Below are 26,514 nucleotides of genomic sequence, written 5' to 3' on the forward strand. Positions count from 1 at the left end.
GTCGCGGTCTACTTCGAGAATTACGTTCAACGTACGCATTTGGCATTCCCGCCGATCTCGTCGACGCGTAGAAATAACGAAAGAAGAATTTCGAGCTCGACTCAATCCTTTCGCGGTCCAAATTTTATTTCTCGCAAATGAGCGAGACGCAAATATTTCGTTTTCCATCTAATTAGCGGGTATAATATGAATCGAAGAATTATTGTAAGGAATTTATGGAGATTTCAGAAACATAGTTTAACCGATTTGATCCTTTTGCAGGCCCCAATTTATTTCTCCCAGATAAGCGAGAATTAATTTTTTTTTTTTTAAATCCAATCAAAGTATAATATAAATTCAAGAATTTTGATTATTTAAAAGAATTTCTAGAGATCTCAGAAATGTAGTTTGACGATTATATCATGCATCGACTCGAACCATCAGAGAACTATGCGAAAGGCAGAGTATTACGTCGAGTCCAGCTCGACTTGCAAAGGGTTAATCCTAACCCCCACTTCTAAAACTCTGGAAGCTTTCCGAACGATTTCCAACGCATCCACCGACGCGAGGAATTCCATTGTGAAACGAAAGAGAGAAAGGATTACAAATTATATGTATATAATCCGCAAGATTATAGACGTGCAGAGCGACAGAAGGACAACCGAGGGCATTCGAGGACGACGCGTAATTTCACGCGATTCATCAGTCTCGAGAGAGAATGTCTCATTTTTATTTCAATAGGAGGCATTCCACGACTGCGGAATCGGGAATTGAGTTAATTCCGATCGCCTCGACGTATATTTTTACTCCCGCTCATCGGGCTCGTTGCGCGATGTAACACGACGCGCTTGCGTTGGAAAATTTATTACATGGTCGCGTATACGGAACGGAGGCACGGCTCGACCTTCGTTCGCCGCCATTGTGCCGAAGACGGAAGCGGCGCTGAATGAGCTAGGCGAGAATCGTGCTAAGCGATTAATGGTCAAAGAACCGTCGTCGCCTCGTTTCTTTTCTTCCCGCGTGACGCGTATTACGACGCAGCGTCGTAAAGCGATCTCACGCGTGCATCTTCAATTGCGCATCAAAATCAAATACACTTACACAGGGTGTCTCCGGACGCAGACACTCCGCGTATTCCATGGAGATCCTTCCAAGGATTTAGAACCGGCGCTTCCTCGACGAAGATACCGACGAGTTTTCCAAACCGAGCAAGAGACTGACGAGTTATTTCTCAAATTCCTTAAATTTAGATAATATAATAAGTATGTTTATATATTTTCCATATTCCTCAAAGACGTTTCCTGCTCAATATTACGAAACGAAAATGATGCCTTATTTTTGCCTCATTTTTGCGAGGGACACTCGATTCCGGGTTGACTCAAGAATTGCAGCATTTTGCAGCGTTTGTTCCAAGACACGTGCACATATCATCAGCTAAGTGTAAGCGGTGAAATTCGATTGGAACGGAAAGGAGAAGTTTCTTACTAAATTAAATTTAATCATTAGCTTCTTGGCGAAGTATCGATCGCCTGGCAACGTCGCCACCGAAGATGCTTATCACATGACTCTCGAAAACATTCCGAAGGAACAAATATCCTCGACCGGGGTTCCCGGATTAATTCGGTGCGGTTAGGAGAAGTGCGTATAGATTCGTTTGACGCGACGAAAACAGCGTCATTTAAATGTACTACCGTTGAACTCTCGTTATTTTAGGACCGCAGCGACAGGGGAGAGCCGTTCTCCCGCTAATTCCATAGATCCTCGTCAATAAATCAACCGGCAATCCGATAGAACCGTTCTTCAAGCAACAGCTGCACAAATTGAATTTCCTTGATAGTGATTTAAATGTGTTTAAATATAATACGAGAATTAAGATATCTAATCAATTCGACGTGTGCGATAAGTCAAGATAAAAATGATAGAAGATAATATATGTATATTGAAACAATACATAATATATAAGTTGTAAAGAAAAAATTAAGAGTAAAGTGTCAAGTTTCTGTGAATTTCATTTTTATTTTTATTCTCAATTTTAAATCTCATTTAATTTTCACGATGCATCTGCGAATTCCACATCGAATTCGGTGTTGCTTGTACTCCTCTGCGTTACTGTACTCTACATAGAGATTGCTACGTAAAGACCTGCAATTGCATAAATACAATCTAAAGTGCTTTGATCGATAAAATATCCATCACACATTCAGCTAAAAACTTGATATCGAATTATAGATATCGAGTTAGGTATGCTCAAGTACGCTTATGTTTTCATAATGAAATAATTTGACGTATAGTAACCTTTAGAATTCGTTATCGAGCACTAGTTGGAACATTTATGTCCAACACACACATGCGTTCATCCGTCTAACGCGAAAATTCCAATCTCGCGGCGCGGAACGTTAGGAAAAGCGGGTATATGTGTCTCCAGGTGATCTCGCGATCAAATCGTCAAATAAGTAAAACAGGATCGACGGAAGGGAGAGGCGGTCGCGACAAGTCCCGGCAATTCTGCGTGCGAGATGCGTGTGTGTGTGTGTGCATGTGTGCTCGCATGTGTGTGCCACGCGACGACCTTGAACCAGCTTGGCCAGCTCCGTGCGGCTTCCATGATGGAAGGAATCCAACGGTTTCCAGGAGGAACGCGACGCGCACGTGCGCACGTTTGCACTTCGCGTCGCAATAACATATGTCTCGCGACATCGATTCTGGTTTAACTCGCGCAATAATCGCAACGCAATAGCTCTGACGTATCGCGGAATTAAGTCAGCAATGCTCGATAGCACACACATGTTGATGCAATAACGCGCTCTCCTCGAACCTCGAACCTCGTCGTCGATGCGATGGATAACGATTGAACGTGTAGTCAATATTTTTCAGGCTCCAGTTATGCGATCTGTCAAGAAAGACGAACTCCCTTTGCTTCTTCCGAATTTTAAGAGGCGCGACAACGCAATCGTCTCTTCTGCTATCTCGAAAAGCATAAAAGAAATATTCAAAGTGGTAGTTTCACATAAAACGTCCTATAGAAATGAAACATTTAATAAAGCGTTCAATAAAGTTAAATGTGTATGTGTGTGTGTGTGCAGTAGAAACGATATTAAATGGGATAGCGATCGTGTGACTACTTTACATGATACTTTGCGCTATGGAGGAGTTGATTTATTAACTTAATTTCCACGAGATTCATGCGATGGAAAATTATCTTGCGCATTTACGTCTATAAATGTTCGCTCTGCCTACGCGATTATGGCTCAAATTAACCCTATTCATTTCAACCCAGCCCTTTCGTGTACCAACGGGTTTCTAATCCTCGCATCATAACTCACGAACGAATCGACGAAATTTAATGTTCCAAAGCGCAAATTAAAGCTACTACTTTTAGCTTTAATTTGCGCTTTGGAACATTAAATTTCGTCGATTCGTTCGTGAGTTATGATGCGAGGATTAAAAAGGGCGGAAAACACGTTGGAGTGAATAGGTCAATAAACAATGATGCTAATTAAGCATAGAAGATTTTCTCTTGTTTTGCATTTTTTGCATTTCCCTTTCACTCTCGACCTATTTGATTATATTCTTATTAGCAGCATATAAAAGCGATTTATATCTGTTTTTTATATTACATGTATGACATTTTTAACTCTTAATTGTGGAAATTCCGTCAAATTTCTACAGGATCAAGTTTTATCTAAAAACACACTACTGCAAACAAGAATCCAGGAATATACACAGCAGCAAATATATGTACAAAGCAATTGTTTTTGTTTCCGTATTTTTATATCTAAAAGTAGGATTCCATAAGGCTCCGCGTCCGCTAATGTACAACAAAAGTACGTATCCACGCGGTTAAGGGTTATTTATTTTCAAACGTAGATCGCGCATTAAGAAAGGAGATACGATTACAAACGTCTCCGGATACAGTTCGCTTCACGCGCGTGACCTTATACAAAATAAGTGGAATATACTCGCTGATGCTCCGCTCCACGCACGTTTGGACCTACGTAACGCGCGTGGGTGGACACACAGCTGTACTTGCCCTAACATTGATACTGACAGTTTAGCGTCCGCTTTAATGGCCGATGAGTGGACAATACCGTTTGCCATTGCTGCCGCGTCGCGCCCATTGTGATGCATTTGCAACACTCCGCGCGATCGCGCGCGCAATCGTCTCTTCGTCAGTTTTTGCCTCGGTTTTTGCCAACGAGATTGACGCTTTTATTCATCCGTGTCGCGGATCTCGAACGCACGAAAAGGTCTCTCATCGATCCACGTCGCTGGATCTTCAAGCACTCCGATCACGTATTCATTTAACTTTTACAAGTAGAAGCAATATCTGCAAAGTTTCAAACTTTAACGCTTCTATTATATCGCTATCGCGTCGTTTGCCTTGCAACATTTCGGTGCCTCCCTCGATTCAAGCTGATATTGCAAACCGTTCTAATACTTAGTGAAAAGATTCGACGAGATTGAAAAGCTTACGGATTAAACTTGAAAATTCAATTTCTTTAATTTGCAAATGAGCTGCTTCATCAATATATAATGCTTTCTCCTTTAGGTCGAGGAGCAATCGCCGTACCCATTCGCCGTGCTATCGCCAACCGTGGGATATACATGTGTTTACGACGAAAGCGGAACAGCCGCGATTGAAAAGATTGCGAAATTGAGAGCGCGCAATTGTTGAAATGCAGACACGATTGCGATTGAACGTTTCCGACGCGGGGAAGGACTTCAAAATTGGGCAACCCTGAATATATTAATCATTGAAACTGTATATCGCTGATGAAAATCTTCTTAAATAAAAGAAAGCAAACACTTAAAAGATTAAATCCAACAAGAAGGTAATCTTCGATGCTACTACGGTGTTCGTCTCGCGTCGCTTAGCGCTCTATCAAAGGCCAGATAGATATCTCCGCGCCCATAAATATCGATCCGGCGATAATCAAATTGTTTCGTCCGGCATATGACGTGCCGTGCACTTACAATTAATTAAACGCGTCATCGCAATAATTATGCGAAAGTCGATAGTCGCGCGAGTCGAGATGCACATCTCTCCCACATCGGATCTCCTCGCCATTGTCTCGAAAGTGTCGATCGTCGCGCGAAGTATTATACGTTTCTCATCTTTTCAGGCGCCATACGGACACCGCCCCAGACGTCCGAGCGGAAACTTGTCCGGCGATTACATTTGACCCAGCTCTGCTGATACCACAGCGGGTCTGGCAGGAATGCGCACGGTGGACGGGAGGGAGCATGCACAGAGGCGGGACGTTAGCGGGGTATATGTTAAACAGCGGAGTAATTAGCGAGCCGCGTTGCGAAAGCCCGGAACAAATGGCTGCGGCAAAACCGACGAAGCCAGCAAAAGGATGGAACAAAATCGTTCGGTCGTTGACTACTCAACGACCGCGAAATTTTCGGGAATAAAGAACGCCTGGAACACACAATTTCGCGGATAAGAGAAGAATTCGAGGAAATGCGGAAGGCTTTTGTTGAAAAAAACTCTTCGCTTTTTGCCGAGTACACGGAGAAACTGCTGAAATTATACGCGCCGTATTCAATTATTTTATAGCAAAAAGGGAAATGAAAGAAAAACTTGTTATCGGAGCAAACAACGAGTGTGCGTAGGTGGAGCGAGCCGGCGCGCGGCTTGATTCCTGAAAAGTAGCAAACGAGTGCCCGACGCAATTCGTTTTATTGGAGAATCCTCGTAACGACCTCGCGGCGGATTACGGTTTATTTGCGGCGGGATGTATCCTTCTTTTTCCACCCCGCGGGGGAGGAAATGGGTCACGGAACGGGCGACGGGCCATCGGGATAACGTTTGTAGGACGGAGGAAGTTGATTTTTTTTTTCTCGAGGCCGCAATCATCTGGCGCGCGTTCATCTCCTTTGTCGTCGCGGTCGTCACGAGCGAGAACAATCGATCGGATTGGCGTGAAAGTGCACGATCTCTGAAAGACTTTTTCTTGTTTTCACCTTCGCGCGCGAACGCGAACCCTTCCCACGCGTCCATTGCCTTATCATCGACCAGCCAGCCGGAAGCTTGAGCAAACAGCCGACTCTTGAGCAAGCAACGCGAACGCCCGTAAACTTTGTCGTCGGTGGAGCTCGATGTCGAAAAATACCCGCTTTTGTGTACTTTCCCGGTTTAGCGACGAATCGTGGAAACGCCGACAGTGTTGTACATTATACGTTCACAAAATAAGGCCGTATATAAATATAATACCTACTGGGTCGCGTGAAATATCGGTTTCGCATTCAGGCCATTTCTCGACAAAAAAAGAGATACACGTGGTTAACGTACGTGAAATACATAATTAAACAAAAATCAATTGCATAATTTTCTCATTGAATTTATAAAAATCTAATTTTGGAAATTGAATATTTTCCACGCAACACGTAAGAATGTCAGATTTTGGGTGAATTTTTTTTAAACCAGATTATTCCATCGACATTTATATTAATAGGCCAATTAACAGACTTCGCTTCTCGAGAATGAAGCTATCACATCGTTATGTGACCCGCAACAGTTACGTCCGTTCAAGCAACACCCGGGTGCAACGGCCGCGGCTGGGATCTACGGCCCTGATCCCCCCCCCTTTCCCTCCCGCGCAAAGTATTTATAATCGCGAGTACAATAGCTTGAGCGAGCTTTCAGAACCCCGTGCGCATTCGGACGGGAATCAATCTTTCAAAAATGTCAATCCGACCGGTGCGAAGCGCCGAGAGAGAAGGAAGAGGAAACGCATTGAAAGAGAAAGAGAGAGGGTTGGAAGGAGGAGAGGAAGGAGGAGAACGACAAAATGCAAGAAGGGAGAGAAGAAACCCAGGGAAACGGTCGGCGGAGCGGCACGCCGAGCTGAGCGACTGGCACGTTTAAATAAAGAGTCGACGGTAGCGCGCGGCGTTGCCGGATCGGCCGACTATTGATCCGCGGACTCCGCGGTGGCCGGGGGTCACGCGCGCGCGCGAGCCGGCAACGTCGCGCTGCTCCCAGCTGATCGGGAGCTCTGCTCGGCTGCTCCGCTCCGCTCGACTCTGCCCGACTCCGGCAAACTGCCTGTCTCTCTCCCTCCCTCCCTCCCGCCCTCCCTCTATCTCTCTCTCTCGCTCGCGCGAGAACCGCGTCTCCTCGTTACACTCGTGCAGCTGGAAACACGATATTCACGGCGGTAGGCACGATCCGCACGATATGCCTACCCGAACCCAAGCGAACGATCGGCTCGTGAGAAAGAGAAAGAGGAGCGAAGACACGCACACAATTCCCTCTCTTCCTTTCCTCTCGCTACGCGAGAGAGCATACTTTGATACGAAGACCGAGAATCCTTCCTTCCCTGCTGCTTGCTTGACAGCGCCTTTTAGAGCGTTACGTAACTGATATATATGTATACATATATATTTTTTTTTTCGCGAACAGCGTAGGCGGTTAACGAGTAGGCGACACGCGCCTAAAATTAATGCGACCGAAAAATCGCGTCTTTTGAAGAGAGAGACACAACTTCGTACCCTGCCACCTTTATTTTTACAATTCCCGAGCGCGGCCATTTTGCGCCGCATCCCGAGTACTTATAGAAATTACTGGAAAACGGGAGATACACGTGCGTGTAACTTTATGTTGCAGTTGCAGTTTAACATTCTTCGAGGCAGAGATGCCTCATCCGCGCGATTATTGCACGTAATTCTGTTCCACCGGAAGGCGGTTATTGTATCGTCGGCAACGAAGTCTTTATGAGACGCTCTAGGTGCGATCGATTCCTTCTCGAAGCACCCTTCCCCCCGTCGAAAGGATACCCACACCCGACTTCCACTTATCGTTACGTAACAACGCGCGGGAACTGATCTTGTACTCGTGCCTCGGGTAAACGTGCTTTTCAACGTTCGATGAATTATGCAGCGTGCCGCTAAAAGCCGCGCGCGATCTTTCGGAAACGAATTCCTCGAGCTATTCGCATCGTCGTTCCTATTCGCGATATTACGCAAGATAATTGTGGGACTGCTTAGGCAGTTGTTTCAAAAATCATACTGTTATTAATAAATTGTATTAAGGGGATCCTAAAGTGAAGGCTGAACTTTTCCTCGACGTCGGTACGGTCAACATTTCTAATCCTGTTTTCTATGTCATATATCTATATCTGTCCTTGTCTAACGAGAGGCCGCTGTCCGTGTTTCGCGTGCTTCGCCATCTCTCGCTACGCGCAATGTCAACCTGAATGTGCTTTTGCACGTATAAAAGTTTATTTAAACTAATCTTTTTTTCTAGGCTTTCAATCTTAGATCTAATTGCACGATATTGTTCTTAAATGTTGTCCCTAGGTCATGCCGGTCTAATTTTGTGGATATTTATTGTGGAATTTTTGTACGAAGCAAATATTGTCGTCACGTATATACCAAAAATTAACAAAAATATTAATTTTTTCTCGTTTTCGATATAACGTCGACCACCATGACCTAGATTTTGATGCGTACTTAAATTCTAGACAAGAATTTTGCATTTCTATAAAGCCACGTAAAAGCGTAGTGCTAAGAAAAAAAGCCGGTATTACAGACGGCTTTAGGATCCCCTTAATTAGACTTCCAAAGTCGCGTATTTTAAAAGGGACGGTACCTCTAAATTCTTATTTCTTTCGAGAACATGAAACTCGCTGCTGACGTCTGTCATTTTTCACGATCGCTCCTGAATTATTTAAGCGTCGAGATGGGTCGCTTTAAAATTTATGCGCGATAGAGGGATCTCCTCACTTTTCATTTTATCTGAATATAGGGATACATAAAGATACAGTGGAGAGTTCTATAGAGATAAACATAAAAACTGGAAGGGGCGCAAGTGAAATAGATGTTTGGAAAGAGATAAATTCCTCTCTTCTGCTACACCCTTCCCACTTTTTAAATAACCACCTTCCGCGAAACTCTCCATTCTATATACAGTCGTAGTTCATTGTCTCTACTTTAAAGTGGCTGAGCTCGATTTAATGAGGAAGATTCGAAAAAGTACGGAACCGGGTGCCAGGCCAATAAAAATTCCTCTCAGCTCGGTCTGCAAAATAGAAGAGCGTTCTTTCGTCCTTGTTTTTATACTCGGTAAGTTCCACATTTCCTCATCCCCGTTGTGCGCGACGGAAAAAGAGACGAAAGTCGTGAGATCGATACGAAACTCGGTAAAAGCACGTTCCAACTTGGAACTTCCAAATAAAGCGACATTTTATACAGTAACCTGCTGTCGCGTAGCTGTGTATGACCAGGAAGAAATGTTCCGGTCCATAGAGAGAAAAAAGGAAGAAAAAAAGGAAGAAACGATAAATAAATAAATAAAAAAGAAAAAAAAGTGGAAAAAGATATCAAGGTAAAAGGACGATCCTAGCCCTTCCCCTCCTACGGATCCTGATGCCCCTGACCGTGACCGACGACGGCGACGACGTGTGCAGGCAAGGACGCGAAGGAGAGAGAGAGAGAGAGAGAGAGAGAGAGAGAGAGAGAGAGAGAGAGAGAGAGAGAGAGAGAGAGAGAGAGAGAGAGAGAGAGAGAGAGAAGCGTAGTTTTCGCGCGGCCTTCCCGTAACCCACAAAAACTTTGCCGATCGAGGACGGGGTCTGATTTTATTATTAGGTAACTGGAGTACGCAATCACGTTCCTCGGCCCGACCGACCCGACTCACGGTCGCAGTCCGGCTTCGCCGACGTCAGATCGCAAGCGATATACCTTCAACCCCTTCTCGATTGCAACTCTTACGCTGAGAAGCGAAATATTTATGGAAGCGAACAAAGGAAATCTCGCTAGCTTCTTCAGGACAGACTTCGTAATCAATAAATTCTTTATATAGAGTAGTAATCAAATCTTCAGAGATACTCACAGAAGTGAGATAGTAATAAAATACAGAACAGATGATAAGAAGAGATTTAATTATTATTATTATACGTTTATAAACGTAATGAAATTATTGAGTCTATATATGGGACCGGAAATAAATGTTTATTGGTTCGACAATACCGTTCTCTCGAAATTGATCAATTTCAATCCACCGTTCGCATTTTACTAATCGTTACGTAATTTTATTATCGACCGTCAACGTTCCTTTGCGTACAAGTTTTCCTTTGAAACGTAGCACCGTTCCAGGTTCACGGTGTCCTTTCGCGGTGTCCTTTCCCACCCTCCCCGATCGGCTCTCTAGACCGTAGCGCGGTCGAAATTATATATATGCCGAGGGCGACGGCGACGCCCAAGGCCGTGCCGGCGAACGCGACGGTTCAAATAAGTGGAGGGCAGGCAAGCTTCTCGAGGTCCTTTTCCACCCTCCTTATTTGCGCGAAACGTTGAAAGAGAAAACGTGCCGGAACTAGGGCTGAGTGACGGCGGCTCGAAACGTTGTCTGAAAATATTTGAGAACGCACAAAGTGTGGATATTCCGGTTTAAGAATCAATGTACGAAGTGTGGTCAACGTAAGGTCAGCGTGCAATATAAATTAAGGATGCAGTTTCAAGATTTTTCTTATGATTTTATCAGAAAGAATACACACAGTCTAGGAAAAACAAGAAAAATCTCAACAACGTTCGCGAATCGCGCGAATCGCGCGAATCGCGCTACACATCCAAAAGCAAGCTTCTCATAGAATCGTTATACAATTCGGGAATTGACAATAAGTCTTAAAAATTATAGTGACCCGACTGGAGAAGAACATTTTCTCGTCTACCACCGTCGTCTATTGCATCTCTCGTCTTTCCCGCGCATTATCTTGTTACACAGTTATTTTTATAGCGATAAATCGAAGTATTAATAGGACGTGCGGATAATTCCGAGTGCCCGATATCGGCACTCGCGCAATCGATCAATGTGCCGCACGAGCAATGGCACACCGATAGCCCACCAAGTTTAAGCGGCCCCCATCCTTTTCTGCGAGTAGGTCGGAAGGTTGCCCCATTAATTCTTCCCGCAAACGTCGCGCATTAATTTAGAAGAGCGTCGCTACACATATGTTTGATGAAAAACGGTTTACGCACGCACATGAGGCGTTTATCTTCGAAATGGCGTAGGTCACACGTTGCAAACATCATCAGCCTAGGTCTAAACACGCACTTGAGTCTCGATAACGATAATGCGCACTTACAAATGTTTTGTCGTTTCCGTGACGAAGATAAAGGCTGGTCGACCAGCAGTCGAGCCAAGTTAAATAAACGTGTTAAATAATTGCAAATACTCCTATACTGGATAAATAACATCTGAGAGAGTGATTTTCACACGTATCTAAAAATACGCGGCCTCGGGTCTCCAGATTTTTTAGAACGAGCGAATGCGAGACGCTCGTTCCTCGCACGAAACCATCTGCCCGTTAAAAGGGAAAGAACAAAAGGCGAAAATCAATAATTTAGATCGGAACGACTGCGCAGCTCAGGTCAGCGACATATAATCTGCGAATAATTCGGGCCAAATCGCGATAGTCCGTATTGTTACGTGCAGATAAAAGGCGTTTTCGATAGCGCAGATATAAAATTACGCCAGGCGGTATTGTTACGCAGATTTTTATACACAGTTACGGCACAAAATCTGTCGTTAACACAAAGAGACCGATTGCTGCCGCATTTTACAAAAATTCTGAAAAAAGCAATATACGTTGATCCCAAATTTCTCTGAATATCGAATTGAATGAGAAAAATATTGAAATATAAAATTCTATATTAGAGCGAGAAGAAAATGTTGGTACACAAGAGGTTTCTCAAAATATTTGGTTTCCAGCAATAGATCTCGCAATTTTGCTGAGATTGAAATCGAAACCGCAAGATTACAATCCTTTTTCTAGAACATATAACGTTATATCGCATATTGCAGGGTGCAACGCGGTCTCACCCCCGTGGTTGACTTGCGTAAGGACGATCGATCCTTCCAATAACGCGTACTGTCACGTATTCCTCGCCACACAAATAGTTTTATCGGATTATTGACCTTCATTATATGCGGCGGGGAAGACGAATCTATTAACGGGACGAACAGCTTCGATTATTCGCGAGACGCGCCTGGCATGAGAGATAAACCGGATAACTCCCGGTGGCAAACAGAGAAATCGTCATTGCCGCGTAGTTTATTAACAAATAGCTGCTCCTGATTCGCGCGACAAGCGGCATTATACGGCCACGTAAACGTGCCACGCAACGTCGCGACGACGTTCGTTCTCATTAATTCGGCCGCGAAATTGTTTTCCTCTCGCAGGCGCTATGGTTGCGCGCAATTATAAACGAGCTGCCACTCGGGTCGCAAAGCGATGTCGTATATCTGCCGCAATCCCCGCCGTCAAGTCGATTGTTTGCAAATAAGCGTCGCGTTACCTAACTGCTTGTTACGGAATACGTAAGAATCGCGTTGCGAAGGTATGCGTTTCTGTTCCAACGGCAAACATTTTAAAATTCATCGAATAACGGAAATCCAAAATATACATGATTTGTACATGATTTTGAAACGCACTCTTGCCACGTTTTGTATGTTCCAGAATCGATGGGAGATTAAATTCGTCCTTGTTAGCGAGAACATTGAAGCGCCGATCCCCCCGCGAGAAACCTTTCTAAACCCCGATTTCGGATTCGGATTCGGATTAAACCCCAAACCTCCGCTTTAAGCTTGGCAACAGCGTTCAACGATGTTTCGACTCTAAATACCCTGTATGTCGTAATGCATCGCAAAAGCGAGGAACAAAGTTAGGTCACGGATCGATGTTGCACGGTGGGAGAGACCCCCAAGGGAGACACCCGCCTCCATCCCTCGTTCAAACGCGCCACGATACGCTTTTCGTTTTCAGACGGAAATCAACGAAATGGCAGCGAGCGCATAAGGGAGGCTTCACGGCTACCCCGGACTCGCATGCGATATTTTTATAAATAACTTCTTCGACGACGCAGAGTCGATTCTGCTGCTTTTCCGAGGCACAGGTTTTACGAGGTAAAAATCGTGAAGCGAACGAGCGGATTCCACAGGGAAAGCGTGACAGCGTATAGTTCGAAGTAAAAGTGAAAACACACATTCGTTTCTCGCTTGCGTCATTGCGATTATATTTCAGGCAGCTGGACTACGTTACGACGTTTACAGTCCGATAACGCAAATTGCAACGATGAGACTCGATACCTTTGTTCCCGGTCATCAGAATGAACAGTTCCTATCGACGTGTGCGCTAATGATGTCCGCGCAATATCTACTTATACACGTTCGTGTAAAGTGCATATAGGAAATTTCAAATTAGACCCTAGATAGCAATTCGCGGATTGTGCCTATATGCCGCATAATTATTTTTAACAATACTACGATTTTTTAGATTAATTTTTAAGGCTAATGAGTATTTTTATTAGAAATTCGGCATATAAATTTTTTTGAACACTAATGTCCATTTCCAATGTAGATTAACTTTAATCTCGGTTTAACCTACTTTTTAATTTTTTATCCTTTTTCAGTTCTAAGAAATCGAGATTAAAGTTTATTTACATTGATAGAAATGGACATGAGTGATTTGCCGGTTTTTCATTCGAAAATATGTAATTAATATTTTGTGGGATCTTGGCTGAATTTTAACTACTGTGGATCTTCCAAAATAAATTCTTAAAGAATCGGCGCTCTCTCTCGAGAGAGAGAGATTCGCACGACGGGTAGACGTCGAGGCACCGTGGCGAAATAGATTTGATTAAACGCGAGCAAGAGCGTGGGAGCATCCTCTTAGTCCGGATGCTCGTGAAATTCTACCGTCTGCACGACCGGTTCCATTAACGAGAATCAAAGTTTAAGGTCCCGTAGAGCAGACTCTCGAGGCCGACCGGCATTGTCCGTTAGCGTAGCGGTTGCCGAAAGTTTCTTCATCTCTCTGCATTTATCTTCGTCAGAGCGACCCGTGATAAGGCGTATTTGTCTCCGATTTTGAAAACAGATCGATAAATATTCTTAAAATATTCAATTCGTTAAGTACAGTTGCACTACATGTGGTGACTATTTATAATCTTACAAGAAAGTGTGGAATATTTCTCTTGAACCTATACATTCTAAGCTTTCTCCATTATAGAAGAGCTCTAGAAGTTCCATTACGGTATTCTATTTACGATTCTACGTCCCTACCTGGCAGTTACTATTCACGATCCACCTGGGAGTAAATTCTTTCTTTCACGATTCTATGTTTACTCTGGGTCCTAAGAAGTTTTTTTTCAATTCTATAGTCTTATTCGAAAATTTCTATTTATAATCCCAGAAGGGACAAGATTTTTGCGTTTTTAATCGTACAGTAAATTCTAGATCCGAAATCAAGATTTTGGATTTGTTTAACTTCGACAATGTCAGCTAACGTGGGCTAATAGGTTTTATAGCCTTCTTCCTGGATGTTGGAAGTAGAGCTCAAAGCAGACGAAACCTCGCTAATAAAAGTGAGCTAATCAAGGCTAAAACGCAATTATTCCGCGGTCGCGCAAACGTGTCTGCGTTCTAGCAAACGGTGACAGCTAATAATTTGGCACTGAACTTGAAACTATTTTGGACCGTTAATCGCGATATCGCGATAGACTTGGGGGCCTCTAGCCAAGGTGTTTAGATAGGTGTTTAGATATTTAGAACGGGCGCATCTTCGAGGATACAATCGACGGACCCGACGGCGCTGAAATAGACTCGGTCATCGCGCCAATGACACGAGAACGCAAATTAAATGGGGCGAGTCTCGGTGAGCATTCGATGGATTCGGAGCACCGGGTAGAGCAGCTTGCGAGAAATCCCAAACTCTCACCGAGCATTCGACACAGCCGTTGCCGAGGGGGGGGCTGCCTTCTACACAAAACCCCCTCTCTTGCTTCGTCCGTTCCTTTCGTCGAGCCGCTCTTTCAGCGGTTCTCTCTCTCTCTCTCTCTCTCTCTCTCTCTCTCTCTCTCTCTCTCTCTCTCTCTCTCTCTCTCTCTCGCTCTCGCTCACGTTCCGCTCGCTGAGAGACGTGCTGGCGAGGTCTGCGTCGGCGCCGACCGACTGGGGAGTCGGCGGTGTTGCCGGTTCGCTCGAACCGGTGCTCGCCACGAGGAGAGACCCCGCTCCGGTAGAGCCGTGGCCGGAGCCGAAGCTCCGTTCCATAGTCGGTTTTTGCATCTGACGCGCGGCGGGCAGACGCGGCCGGCCGCTGGGAGCGCGATATGCACGAGCGTGTCATATGACACGCGTGACAAGTGGTGCGCGGCCGCGGCGTTGCTGCACACACCAGACACGAAAACGGCAGACGGTTATCGCGCGCGGCGGTAGAATAAAAGAGGAGAGAACGAAGACGAGAGACAAAGAAAGAGGAGTAACGGAAGAGAGATAGAGTAAGAGAAAGGAAGGAGGCGGGATAGAGGGGAGGGGAAAAGAAACGTTCTTGCGTGCGTGAGATCATCGGTTTAACGTTCTCCGTAGACCTAGACTGGGTACTCCCCCACGCGTTCTCGAAGCTGCTCGAAGCTGCGACACGGTATACGATACGGTAACGGCGGGCGCAATTATGTTACCGGCGCGACGTGGCGACGGCACCGACGGACGACGACAACGACGACGACGACGACGACACGCCGCCCAGCATCATCACCCACGCACCGTCGGAAGACATCTCGACGTCGTCGCGGGGCGCCGCACCGCCGGACCGCTCGCAAATAGTTAGACCTCGATGACTCCTCTCTTCACCTTTTCGCCCGTCCCTCGTTTCGTTCCTCGGAGCGAAAGATTCGGAGTTGCCTGCGGGAAACACGACCGTGATTCTCGGCAGGTAGGTAGTGGAGTGAAAGGAGCGGAGAGCTCGAGCTTTTAGGGCCGCGAGCACGTGGTCGTGTGATCGATACATTTAAACTATTACCGGTAGTGTGGAGAAGAAAGAAAGAGAGAGAGAGAAAGAGAGTGAGAAAGAGAGAGAGAGAGAGAGAGAGAGAGAGAGAGAAAGAAAAAGAAAAAGTATTAGTCTATTTACGGGTAAATAAAATCTTTGTCCTTCAGTTGGTCGATAGTATAAAAAGTCGACGCCGTCGGGCAGAGAGAAAAGCGCGGTTCGTAACAGAACTGTAGTTTGAGAAAGTCCCTCGCGAGGAGAGCCCCCCCTCCCCACGTAAGGACATGGGATATCGCTGTACCCGTGCAAATCGTCACATTGCAGGTTTTAGGAATGTGGGTGCGGGTGGCGAGGAGAGGTGATGGTCCGCGTTTGAGGTGGTCGTTCTTTCTGGTCGCAATGCTGACGGTGGTGCGGATCGCGGGTGCGTCTTCGGACACGCTGCCGTTGTCCTGGTCGTCGCGAGTAGAATGTCCGGATGGGTGCGAGTGCGCGGACACCGACAGCGGTGGCAGTCTGAAATGCGCGGAGCGAGACTCCTCCGACCTGGTCCTGCCGCGAAACGTCACGAGCGTGTCGCTGAGGGATGTCCGGGAGTTCGCGATCCGGGCGAGAGTCCTGGAGGGTGCCACCGGGCTGCGAAGTCTGGCCTGGTCGTCGAGCGGCGTCGAGAGAGTGGAGGCCGGCGCGTTCCGCGCCACCGTGCGCCTCGAGCGACTCGATCTAGGTGATAATCGGTTGGCCGACCTGCCGTCGGACGTCTTCCATCCATTGCATCAACTCCAGTACCTGAACCTCACCGAGAACCGGCTGGTCGCGCTGCCGCAGCAGCTGTTCCGCCATCTGAACCGCCTCCATGAGATCCGTCTGGCGGCGAATCTGCTCTCGGTGCTGCCCTATCAGGCGTTCGCGCCCGCCAAGGAGCTCGTGCGGCTCGATCTCGGTCGTAATCGGCTGGTCTCCCTGCCGGATCACAGCTTTCAGCCGAATCGGCAGCTGCAGGAACTGCGACTGTCCGGCAACCGACTGACGAAGCTGCCGTCGCGGCTGTTCTCCGGCTTGACGCAACTGAAAGTGCTCGATCTCGCCGACAACGCGATCGACGCGTTGCCGCGTGGCCTCTTCAACGACCTCACGGCCTTGGAGTACCTCGATCTCGGAGGTAATCCGATCGTGCGTCTCGCGGACACCGCGTTTCAAGGCCTCGCCAGCTTGCGATGGCTCGATCTGAGTCGTTTGCCGATCTCGTCGCTGCCCGGTGACGTCTGGCGACCTGTCAACAGGCTGAGGACCCTCCTGCTATCCGGGACCAAACTGGAGAACCTTCGGAACAAGAATCTGGCCGGTCTGGCCGAGTTGGAGACCCTGGAAATCACAAACGGCACGTTACGGGAGATCGGCCAATTGACTCTGAACGAGACCCCGTCCCTGCGTAGAATCGACCTGCGTGACAACGACTTGACTTTCCTGCCGGCGAACGTGGCGAATCTACCGTTCCTGGACGAGCTGCACTTGCAGGGCAACTCGTGGGCCTGCGACTGTCGTATGTTTTGGTTCGTCAAGTGGGCGGAGAGCAGGGCACATCTGCGTGCGGCTTTCCAGAGCGGGCTCAAGTGCGGCCACGAAAGGGGCACCGTGGACATCCTGCAGACGTTGCGCTACCTCGAATGCAGTCCGCCGATTCTCGTGCGGACTACCAAAACGCAGCAATATCTCCTTCTGAGTTCGGTGCTGTTGGAATGTGACTTCAGCGGCAATCCCGCGCCCTCCTTGACTTGGGTGACCCCGAGCGGTCTGGTGCTCCATTGGGTGCCGGATCCAACCTTCCCCGACGCCTTCGTCGAACATCCAAAGGTGCACAGCTGGCTGACGGATCGGCCAGTCGTCAATGATAACCGCATTAGCGTCCTGGAGAACGGATCTCTTTACATCGCGACGCTGTTGCGGCAAGATGTGGGCAAGTACAAGTGCACGGCGGTCAACCCGATTGCCAATGAGACGGTCTACATAACGCTGGAAATGGATCCGGTTACCTTGCACAATATCAAGATCTTTAGCATCCTCGTCGGCGCGATTTGCGCCGTGACGTTTCTTCTGATGACGTTAGCGTTGCAGCTGCTGCGATACATCTTCGTGAAGTGAGTATCCATACAGCAACACGTAGAATTAATATTAAGGATACCCGCTGTAATCTTCTTGTATGCCGTATATACACCTCGAGGATTGTGTCAAAATATCATACGTATACGTCCATATTATTGTTGGCCGATAGAGCCGTTAACAGTTCGAGCGACAGTAACCGTCGAGAGCGTCAACTTTGATGAGTAGAGCGAGCAAGTCGGCGGAAGGTCAGGACGCGATCGATAACTCCACCTGACGATTCCGACGACTTTCTATATTCTTTTCGCAACCCCCTCGTTAACGTTTTTCCCCCACACGAATCTCCCGCAGGTGCGGATGCATCAAGTGGTGCCTGTGCTGCAGACGCGTGGGCGTGACGCCACGGGCTAAGCAGATCTACCAGATGCTCGACAACATCGAGCAGTACAAGAGTCAGCAGCTCGAAAGACTGAGGGAGAACTACACGCAGCAGGTACACAGAATTAAGGACAATTGCGTTCAGCAAGTGGAATGGATCCGCGACAGCTACGAGGGTCAAATGCAGCACATACGAGACATACGGGACTACGGTACCACTCACCTGACCGCGCTGAGAGATCAGTACTACGATCAGGTACGATATGCCGCGTCGTGAGAATTCTACGCCGCGAAACTGTGTTCGTCATAATTGACTCAATTTCTGTTGTCATCGTATTCGCTTTTTATCTGATCTATACGTAATCTGTTTACAACGCGCGAAGTTGTTACGTGCGAAGTAATAAAAAAAGTTTATTAGACATATCACTGCGCACAAGTCGCTTTTCTACATTGGCGAAACGATTTTCCGTCGAAAGAAAACAAACATAACGAGGCCAAACAAATAACGAGATAACGCGAGATATCGTCGCGTATACAATAGATACGCATCTAGCCGCGTCTATTTTGTTACTCTTTCGCAGGTGAAAAGAGTGCGGGACTATTCCACCAGCCAGCTGAACTGGGTGCGCGAGAATTACGTCTTCCAACGGAACAAGATCCGCAAGTTCAGCGCCCATCAGGTGTTGCGGTTACGCGAGAGTTACAAGTACCAGCAACAGACGCTGTCCAAAGTGCTGGAGAACCTGCCCAATCTGTACTTCGATAATTGCCGGAGCGGCTCGTGTGGCAAGAGTGACTCCATGGTATTCGATCCTACCAAGGATGACTTCGAGAATATAAACACCTATTTCAAGGCGAAGATCGACGATCTGGTGGCGGGAGCGAGTCTGGAGGACGTCAACAGCGAGTATTACACACCGACCGAGCTATCGTCGACCAGCCCGCAAGGCCAGAACCCGATGGAAGGTATTCATATCAATTACATCGAGGAAAGCGGCCCACCGCCGCCTCTGGGACCGCCTACAGTGTTCCCTGCTTCGGTGATACTGCAATGTATCGACGAATACGCCAGCACAGTGTCCACATACAAGAACAACGAGCATGACAAGCCGATCTTCAAAGGCTCCAACGGTACAGTCTTGGCTAAGGAGCCCCGGAGAAAGACACCGGAAGTCTTGGGGCTTTTAGCACCTAGCAACAGTCTACCTGATCTTCCACGCGAGACTAAACTCTAGCCGACACAAATTAAAGCGCGTTAAAGTGGCCAAGAATGGGTTCCTACTATCATTTAAGTTATCAGAAACATAAGGGGGAAGAGATTGTTCTCGGACAATCAACGGCAGTGGAGCGTAATGGAAAGATCATCGCCATCCTGCGTCTGATAAGTAGGAATCGCGTCTTCGATATCGAGAAGATCGCTTGAAGCTTCTTCCGCTTTTCATTATATGACTGATTCGAGGAGAGTGCCCTAGAAAAGACAGTTCGAGAAGAACTCGTGTCAAGTGCCAAGAAACAGGAGATCCTTCCTCTGTCGAGATCGCAAGGACAAGTGTGTGCGTGTGCTAATCTAGGAGAACAAAAACAAATTAACGGACAGTTTCCAAGGATTCTCTTGATATGGTCGACCTTGCAACCTGTCCGTCTCTCGTTAAGCAACGTGTGCTTTTTCATCAGTGTCATCGTTTTGGGATGACTACCATCATCCGAGAGGATAAAGAGAAAGACGCGAATTGCATTTCGCGTCCTCGTCAACTCGGCTGTAAATTTCATTTCCTTTTAAAAGCGCGACATAAAGAAATGTAACTTCGCCTAGTTGTCAATTCCATGAGTCTTGAGGTTGCGATTTCCGTAAGGAATCATTCTCAATCCTTCCTGTAAATAGGCGTGAAAGTTTTATGTATCAGTGATACCGCGAGAAAAAGTCCGGATTATCCTCTCATTGCGAAAGACTGAGGCGGCGAGATCGACACGCCAGCAATCGTCCGTTTGTTTTTCGTCTTCTTCGTCTCGATTTTCTCGTGAATACAAAGCGGCAAAAAACCTCAGCGTTCGATCGTGCTCGCGTCCTTTCTTTTCTTCCTTTTTTTTTTAACCGCTTGTGTTTAGCGCAGTAGGTTACATATTGTTCGAGACATAGAAGTATATGCCTATCGAAGAAAGAAAAAAAAGGAAACATACCAGAAAATAACCAACGTACGTACTTAATTTTTTAATCATTACAGCAATATATCTCCAACCAGTCGGGCTTATCATTCGCGCGGAAAATAATTAAAGGGAGAGGAAATTGTAATAAAGAAAAATTATATTGGCTGTTAGATCTTTCGACCTAAGGCAGCGTTTCAGAAAAAGAAAATTGTATATGTACGGATTTAGTTGCTCTTATACAAATTTTACAAGATGCGTCCCTTTGTTGAATAAATCCTGACGAATCGTCGCCAAGCATCTGTCTTAATCCCTTATCCAAATTCCATCTCGTGATCAAACTTTGCAGAAGAATATATTGGGAACTTAATTTATTCTTTTTTTTTTTTTTAAGACATACGTGCTAAATAGAAAATCAAGAACCATCAACCGTGCTAATTAGCTCATTGCTAATTAGTGAAGTTGCTAACTGTAAAAAATTCAATTAACGCGGACTCTAATCATCGAGAGAACATCTTCGCAATATATTTATCATTTAGTAATCGAGTTTGAAAGATGAGAGCGACGATTGAAAGAGAATAAGAACAGTTAGAATAATCAATAAAAAAGACTTAACAAAAATTTCAGCTCCAAATTATGTAGCCAACTGTCTATAGAATTGAAAATTTAATAGTAAATCTTCGAAACATAAAATAATAATTTCAAAATAAGTAAAAATGTACTAATTATTTTTACAGTGTAAGAAAAGTTTTATTTTATATATTTTTTTAACAAATTTGTCCTAGAAAAAATTAATATCAAAACTAATTTCTTATGTAGAACTTGACTTCTTTTATTTCATATTCTTATCAAATCTCTAGATTTTATTAGATTTAAATTTACAGCGCAATATTACAGAGGAAAATAACTCTGTTCATGAAAAGTGGCTTTATATATAAGTGATTAATTCAGAATTATTTTATGAAAATAATTTCTTAGAATTTTATGATATAAAAGAAGTTACATTAAAAACAATAATTATAGTTAGCAAATTAGACGTTTGTTTTAAATGATATATACGAATATACCTCATGATAATATTCGTTTTTCTAACGGATGTAAAAGGTAATTTATAGTTAAAATCTTGAGATATTTAAATTTAGATATTTATGGACTCGGTTCACTTTGGAATTCATAAATCTCAATCGGATCGTCAAGAATGCAATACTTTCGAGTTGGAAAAATCACGTGATAAAAGGACACGCGCGTATCGATTATCTAAATATTCTAAACAACTGCTGCCGATGCAGAAATGACTGAGTCACCACGATACCAATGGAACGAAACAGAATAAAGAAAATAATCGCGGCCAGGAGAGCGTTGTCGTTATTTTTGGATCGCGTCAGCGAGAGAGATAAAATTTTATCATGCTTCCTCCGTTAGACGGAGGGGGAAGCCGCGCACGGGATACGCAAGACGAAGCAGAACCATGGTGGAAAGCATGTAGTCGGTCTCGGTATCGTGGTGAGATCGTAAGGGGAATCCTATTCTATGTCGAGAGAAACCTGTCCGGGCTAAATCCAAAGAAGTGGGAATCGATAAGTTGTCATAAACTCGAATTTGATGAAACTGGAGTCAACGTTTCCTCAGTGAAAAGTTGAAGCATAATTATGAAGTCTCCTTTGTTTTTCAATGTAATTAATCGACGTAGTCCATCATAAAGCAACCAAATGCATTATTTTCCACGTTATTCATTTCTCGCAAATTGGTAGAGTCTACGAATCAATCAGAAAACTTTTTAATAAATATATATATATATATATATATATATATATATATGTGATAAAAAAATATTTGCTATTGTCAGAATTCAAACTTGCGTCATGTAATTTTACACATAGTAATATATGTTTAAATAAATTAATTGGTAAAAATAGATGATTTTCAATATAAATAATCGTTTAATGGTATTTCAAAAATCTTAATTTAACATAAATCAATTAAAAACTTATATTCAAATTGATAACTCGTCATCAGAACCATCAGTTTTGTGAATGTCGAGTTCTGCTTGCTATGTGAATATGTTGCAATTATAATAACATTTATAACGCAAATCTATAATTACCGTGGTGTTTCTCACGGCTTTCACAGCAATGCAAACATATAAAAATATTACGCAAACAGCTTCTGGCTTCTGACTGAAACACGTAAAAATATGTAAGAACACGTATGAACATGATAAGAATTTGAAATGCGAAGTCGTAAGAGCAAACTAGACGTTGCTAAATAAAAAAAAATTATTTCAGTCAGATGTAAAACAATTTCTAATATATATTTAAATCAGAAATGCAAAATGTAATGTCTATTTCAACAGAAATTGAATCCTCATTCCCCACAAAAAGATCTTTATTTCAAAAATATCAAAATTGAATTTTTACTTATATAATATCTTTCATATATAAAAAAAAATGATTAATTAAATAACAGTTTCTTAAGAATATTCATTTTAAGAGAATTAATTAAATTTTACATTGGAAACCTAATCATTACACATAAACATTAGATACATATAACCGCCGAAATTATTTTGAAATATTTCAGAGTTTAATAGAGAAGTTCATTCAAGCTTTTACTAAGAGAACATCTCCGTATTCACCAAAAAATTTTTTCAACTACTGATTCCCTACTTTTTAGATATACCTGGCATTTCGCCATAGACTAATCGGGATGGTAGCACTATACAAGTAGCATAATCAATCAACCTAATTGTAGCCAGTCTTATAAATCTCGTCGATACTCGCGTGCGCTAGTTCAGATAAAGGTTGTTTTCGCTCTAATTTACGTAAAATTATTGGTAGTAACAAGATTATACACTTTGTAATTATAAATACGATTCGCAACTTTATTAAGAATTTAGACAAATTGATATTTAATATTATTTTTCATTTGCTAACAAGCTTTATTTGGAAATCAGATTCACCAAAGGCAGTACTTGTGTATACCAGTTTTGGCGTGTCACAAATGACATAAAATAGATCAGGCGGCAAACCAAAAATCTTAGAAGATATCACTTGTAATACACCGAAAGTGGCACAATTGAGTAAGTAATGGTAGTCTCTGATAACGCTGTCCCAAATAATTCTGTTGGTATCTTTGTCGATGTTTTTGGTAAAGTCGTAAGTCAATTTACAATTACTCTCTATTTAAAATCCTCTTATCCCTCCCTCCTACATATATATTATCTCGATAGTCCTATCATTCTGTTACCGAACTATCTAGCTAGTTCGATGAAATAAAAAACGAAAAGGACCTTTGATGTAATATATCTAGAAGAGCAAATAAAAGTCGAGCTCTATAGGCATCGATATAAAAGTCCACGTCAATATAATTGGCTTCTCTAATGCTTGTCAAATCTATCGATCCGCTGTGAACCTATCTTGGCGATAAATTAATTATTTAAAAACATCAGAAAAATATCCGTATCGCAACGAGGGCACCCATTATAATTCCGATTAAAAATAAAACAATTTATTAACACATTTATGTCATCGGTGGTTTAACTTTTATTGGCTCTTCTATTACAGAGCAATTCGATTGCTCTTTTGCGTTCAATACCATCGAAAGAACCACTATTTCGCGCAAATGTAGTCAACCTCGAAAGTATTTGAAATTAATGTTCAATTAATAATCATCACTTTGATATATTATAAGTTTGATGATTATTATTTGAAATCAGTTTCTAATCTTTTCATAATATCCATAAACGCTCGACTACGGATAGATCAATATTGTTTCGTAGTCCCTTCATGTTACGTTATTCTCCGATTTAACATTATTATATAAATACTTGGAAGAATGTAAGAGGAAATAAAATCCGACCGGTGCGTTCACCCGGCGTACTTCTAACGTTGATTAAACGAGTATTATCTATTACGCCGTTCCAGAACGTTCCTGAGAGCGACAAAATGATGGGAAACTGGAAATCTATTACGCTTAGAGAATAGTTTAAACTTTAACCAGAGCTACTTCTCGTCGCGGCACATCGAATCTTAGACGAGAAAGTCTTTTCTCTGTTCCTTGGTATGTCGAATGCTCGTACTTATGCTTCCAGCATGCATGTATATTTTTTATACGACGTCATTTTTAAACCGCGAAGCCTTAACAGAGAGGGGTAACGCATGTGCAGGGCGTGTAAATTAAAATTAATGATGCAAGAAAAACCGCTGTCGGTGACACTGATTGAGGGCGTGTAAAAATTAAAGTAATTGAATCGCGCGTAGATGCTTTCCAGAAATGACTTCTCGTTCCAGTATGTTATAATCGACAGCGGCATAATTATTGTTAAATGCAAGTAAGCGGTGAGATTAATAGTTCTCGGAAAGAATTAAGACGTTTTTGCTTTAATAAAATTAAAATATAAATCTTTTCGTTAATTGAATATTTCGTCGATCAAATATTTCCACATAAAATGCATAAATTTTTGCATTACTTTCTCTTAATTTTACAAATATAAAGCGATGGAAGAGAAGGCTTTATCGTTATTTTTCATAAAAACCGGAAACATGTTAGTGTATTAAAAATTAATTATGCCACTGTAAATCGAATATTTTATCATAGATAATAAATAATAGACTAGATAATAAATAATAGAATTTATTCCATCTATAATGACTTCGCGAGAAACATTCTCTCTCATCGGAATTAAATAATGTAAAATAAAAAAATAATTTTGTAGCAAAAATTTATATATTGTATTGTAGAATTATATAGAAATGTGTATCTTTATAGTGACGTGACACACAGTGAGAGGAACTTTATTTTCTTAATATGCAAGAGATGTCCCCTGAGTCTATCGACCGTTCGTTTGGACATCCGGTGTAACATTATCTAACGAGTCTTTTAAACGCTGTGATTTGTGAACTTTCTAAGGATATATATCGCAATGTAAATTGATGTAGAACAGAGTTTGCAATAATATTATCCAGTACGTTTATTGGATGTACAATAATAAATTGCACAAGTCGCGCTCAACAGAGAAGTTTCTTTTCTTTGGAGCGAACTACGAAAGTAATAATCACTCCGAGTTCGCAATTATACTAGTTTGTATAAATTTTAATTATTTGCAACAATACTGAAAATAAATTATGTATAATCAAAGTAAAAAAAACTTTAGCAAGTGTTCCACGAAGTGATGTTTGCCAGTCACTTGAATTTATTAAAAAATATCGACTATTGTACCACACGTAGCTATTTGCATTACAATTCAACTTTGGAAACCGGGTAGCAAAGAAGAAAAGTCTGACGCGCACTCTTTTTTACGCTGAAGCGCAGTTTTCATATTATGGAGGCTGTCATTGATTTTGACGATCGTTAAAATGACCAAAGCACGTCTTACGGTGATCTCCGCAGAAAGTTATCTGACACCGTTCATATAACTTGCCAAGAGTAACCTTTTAAAATTTAACACTTAAAAGTATCTTGTCGAGTTTCCCGTTGGTGATCTCTTATCCATCTGTCCGAGATACTCTAACGGATGTATTTAAAAAAATGCTATTTTGGCGAATAACTGCGACGATATAAACTGTCATTTCCTACGTCGTAAACTTGCGGGTTGCAGATCAAGCAACACAAAAAAAAACGATCTATATGTGCTATTCGAGCAATCATGTTGGAAAGTTAGGAGATACCGTACGGTTAAATCGCTTTAATGTTCCGACCGAGCGATGTAAAAGATCTAAAGCCATTTGTAATGAAGCGACTTGTTCGCCTTTGTAAAAATAATCCTAAGTTATTTCTCCCGACTAACAAAAGATGATGACGTCGGCAAATCTGCTCAACTTCTACCATTGTTCTCAAAGTTAATAAATCTCATTGTTTATTGTGGTACTCTTGGTTTCCTTCAACAACCCTCTTTCGCACATAACGACTTGTAGCACGTAATTATTTATCAAAATTTAACATACCACATTTAAAAACAAAATTGCTGAGGCAAACATAATTAATTACAACAAAGTATAACTCCGTAATCGATAAAAAATTATATATATGTTATCCAACGCGTATTAATCCATACTATCGTTGCATTAATTCTTTTTTAATAGTAAATATACAACTACTTCTCAAGATTTTCATTGTTTAATTAATAATAAAATTTTCA

General features: G+C 43.2%; 2 protein-coding genes and 1 long non-coding RNA gene across 3 annotated transcripts in view; 2 read left to right on the top strand and 1 right to left on the bottom strand.

Annotated features, from left to right (window-relative positions):
• The window catches only part of Ndf (Nucleosome-destabilizing factor), a 37,481-nt gene that overhangs the window by 6,340 nt on the left and 4,627 nt on the right, over positions 1-26,514 (bottom strand). The window lies entirely within an intron of this gene.
• LOC143899035 (uncharacterized) lies at positions 1,308-7,019 on the top strand. Its single transcript, XR_013257357.1, has 3 exons — positions 1,308-1,419; positions 1,486-4,811; positions 5,103-7,019. It is a non-coding gene; the product is annotated as an uncharacterized LOC143899035 (long non-coding RNA).
• LOC143899015 (uncharacterized) lies at positions 14,953-26,240 on the top strand. The gene is made up of 5 exons (XM_077408942.1): positions 14,953-15,267; positions 15,356-15,701; positions 16,083-17,896; positions 18,210-18,492; positions 18,818-26,240. The coding sequence occupies exons 2-5, from the start codon at positions 15,603-15,605 to the stop codon at positions 19,469-19,471; spliced, it is 2,850 nt and encodes a 949-aa protein (XP_077265068.1). The 5' UTR covers positions 14,953-15,267; positions 15,356-15,602; the 3' UTR covers positions 19,472-26,240.

Source organism: Temnothorax americanus, unplaced genomic scaffold, assembly GCF_048541705.1.
Source record: "Temnothorax americanus isolate GAGA-0224 unplaced genomic scaffold, ASM4854170v1 Scaffold25, whole genome shotgun sequence".
NCBI classification, from domain to species: domain Eukaryota; kingdom Metazoa; phylum Arthropoda; class Insecta; order Hymenoptera; family Formicidae; genus Temnothorax; species Temnothorax americanus.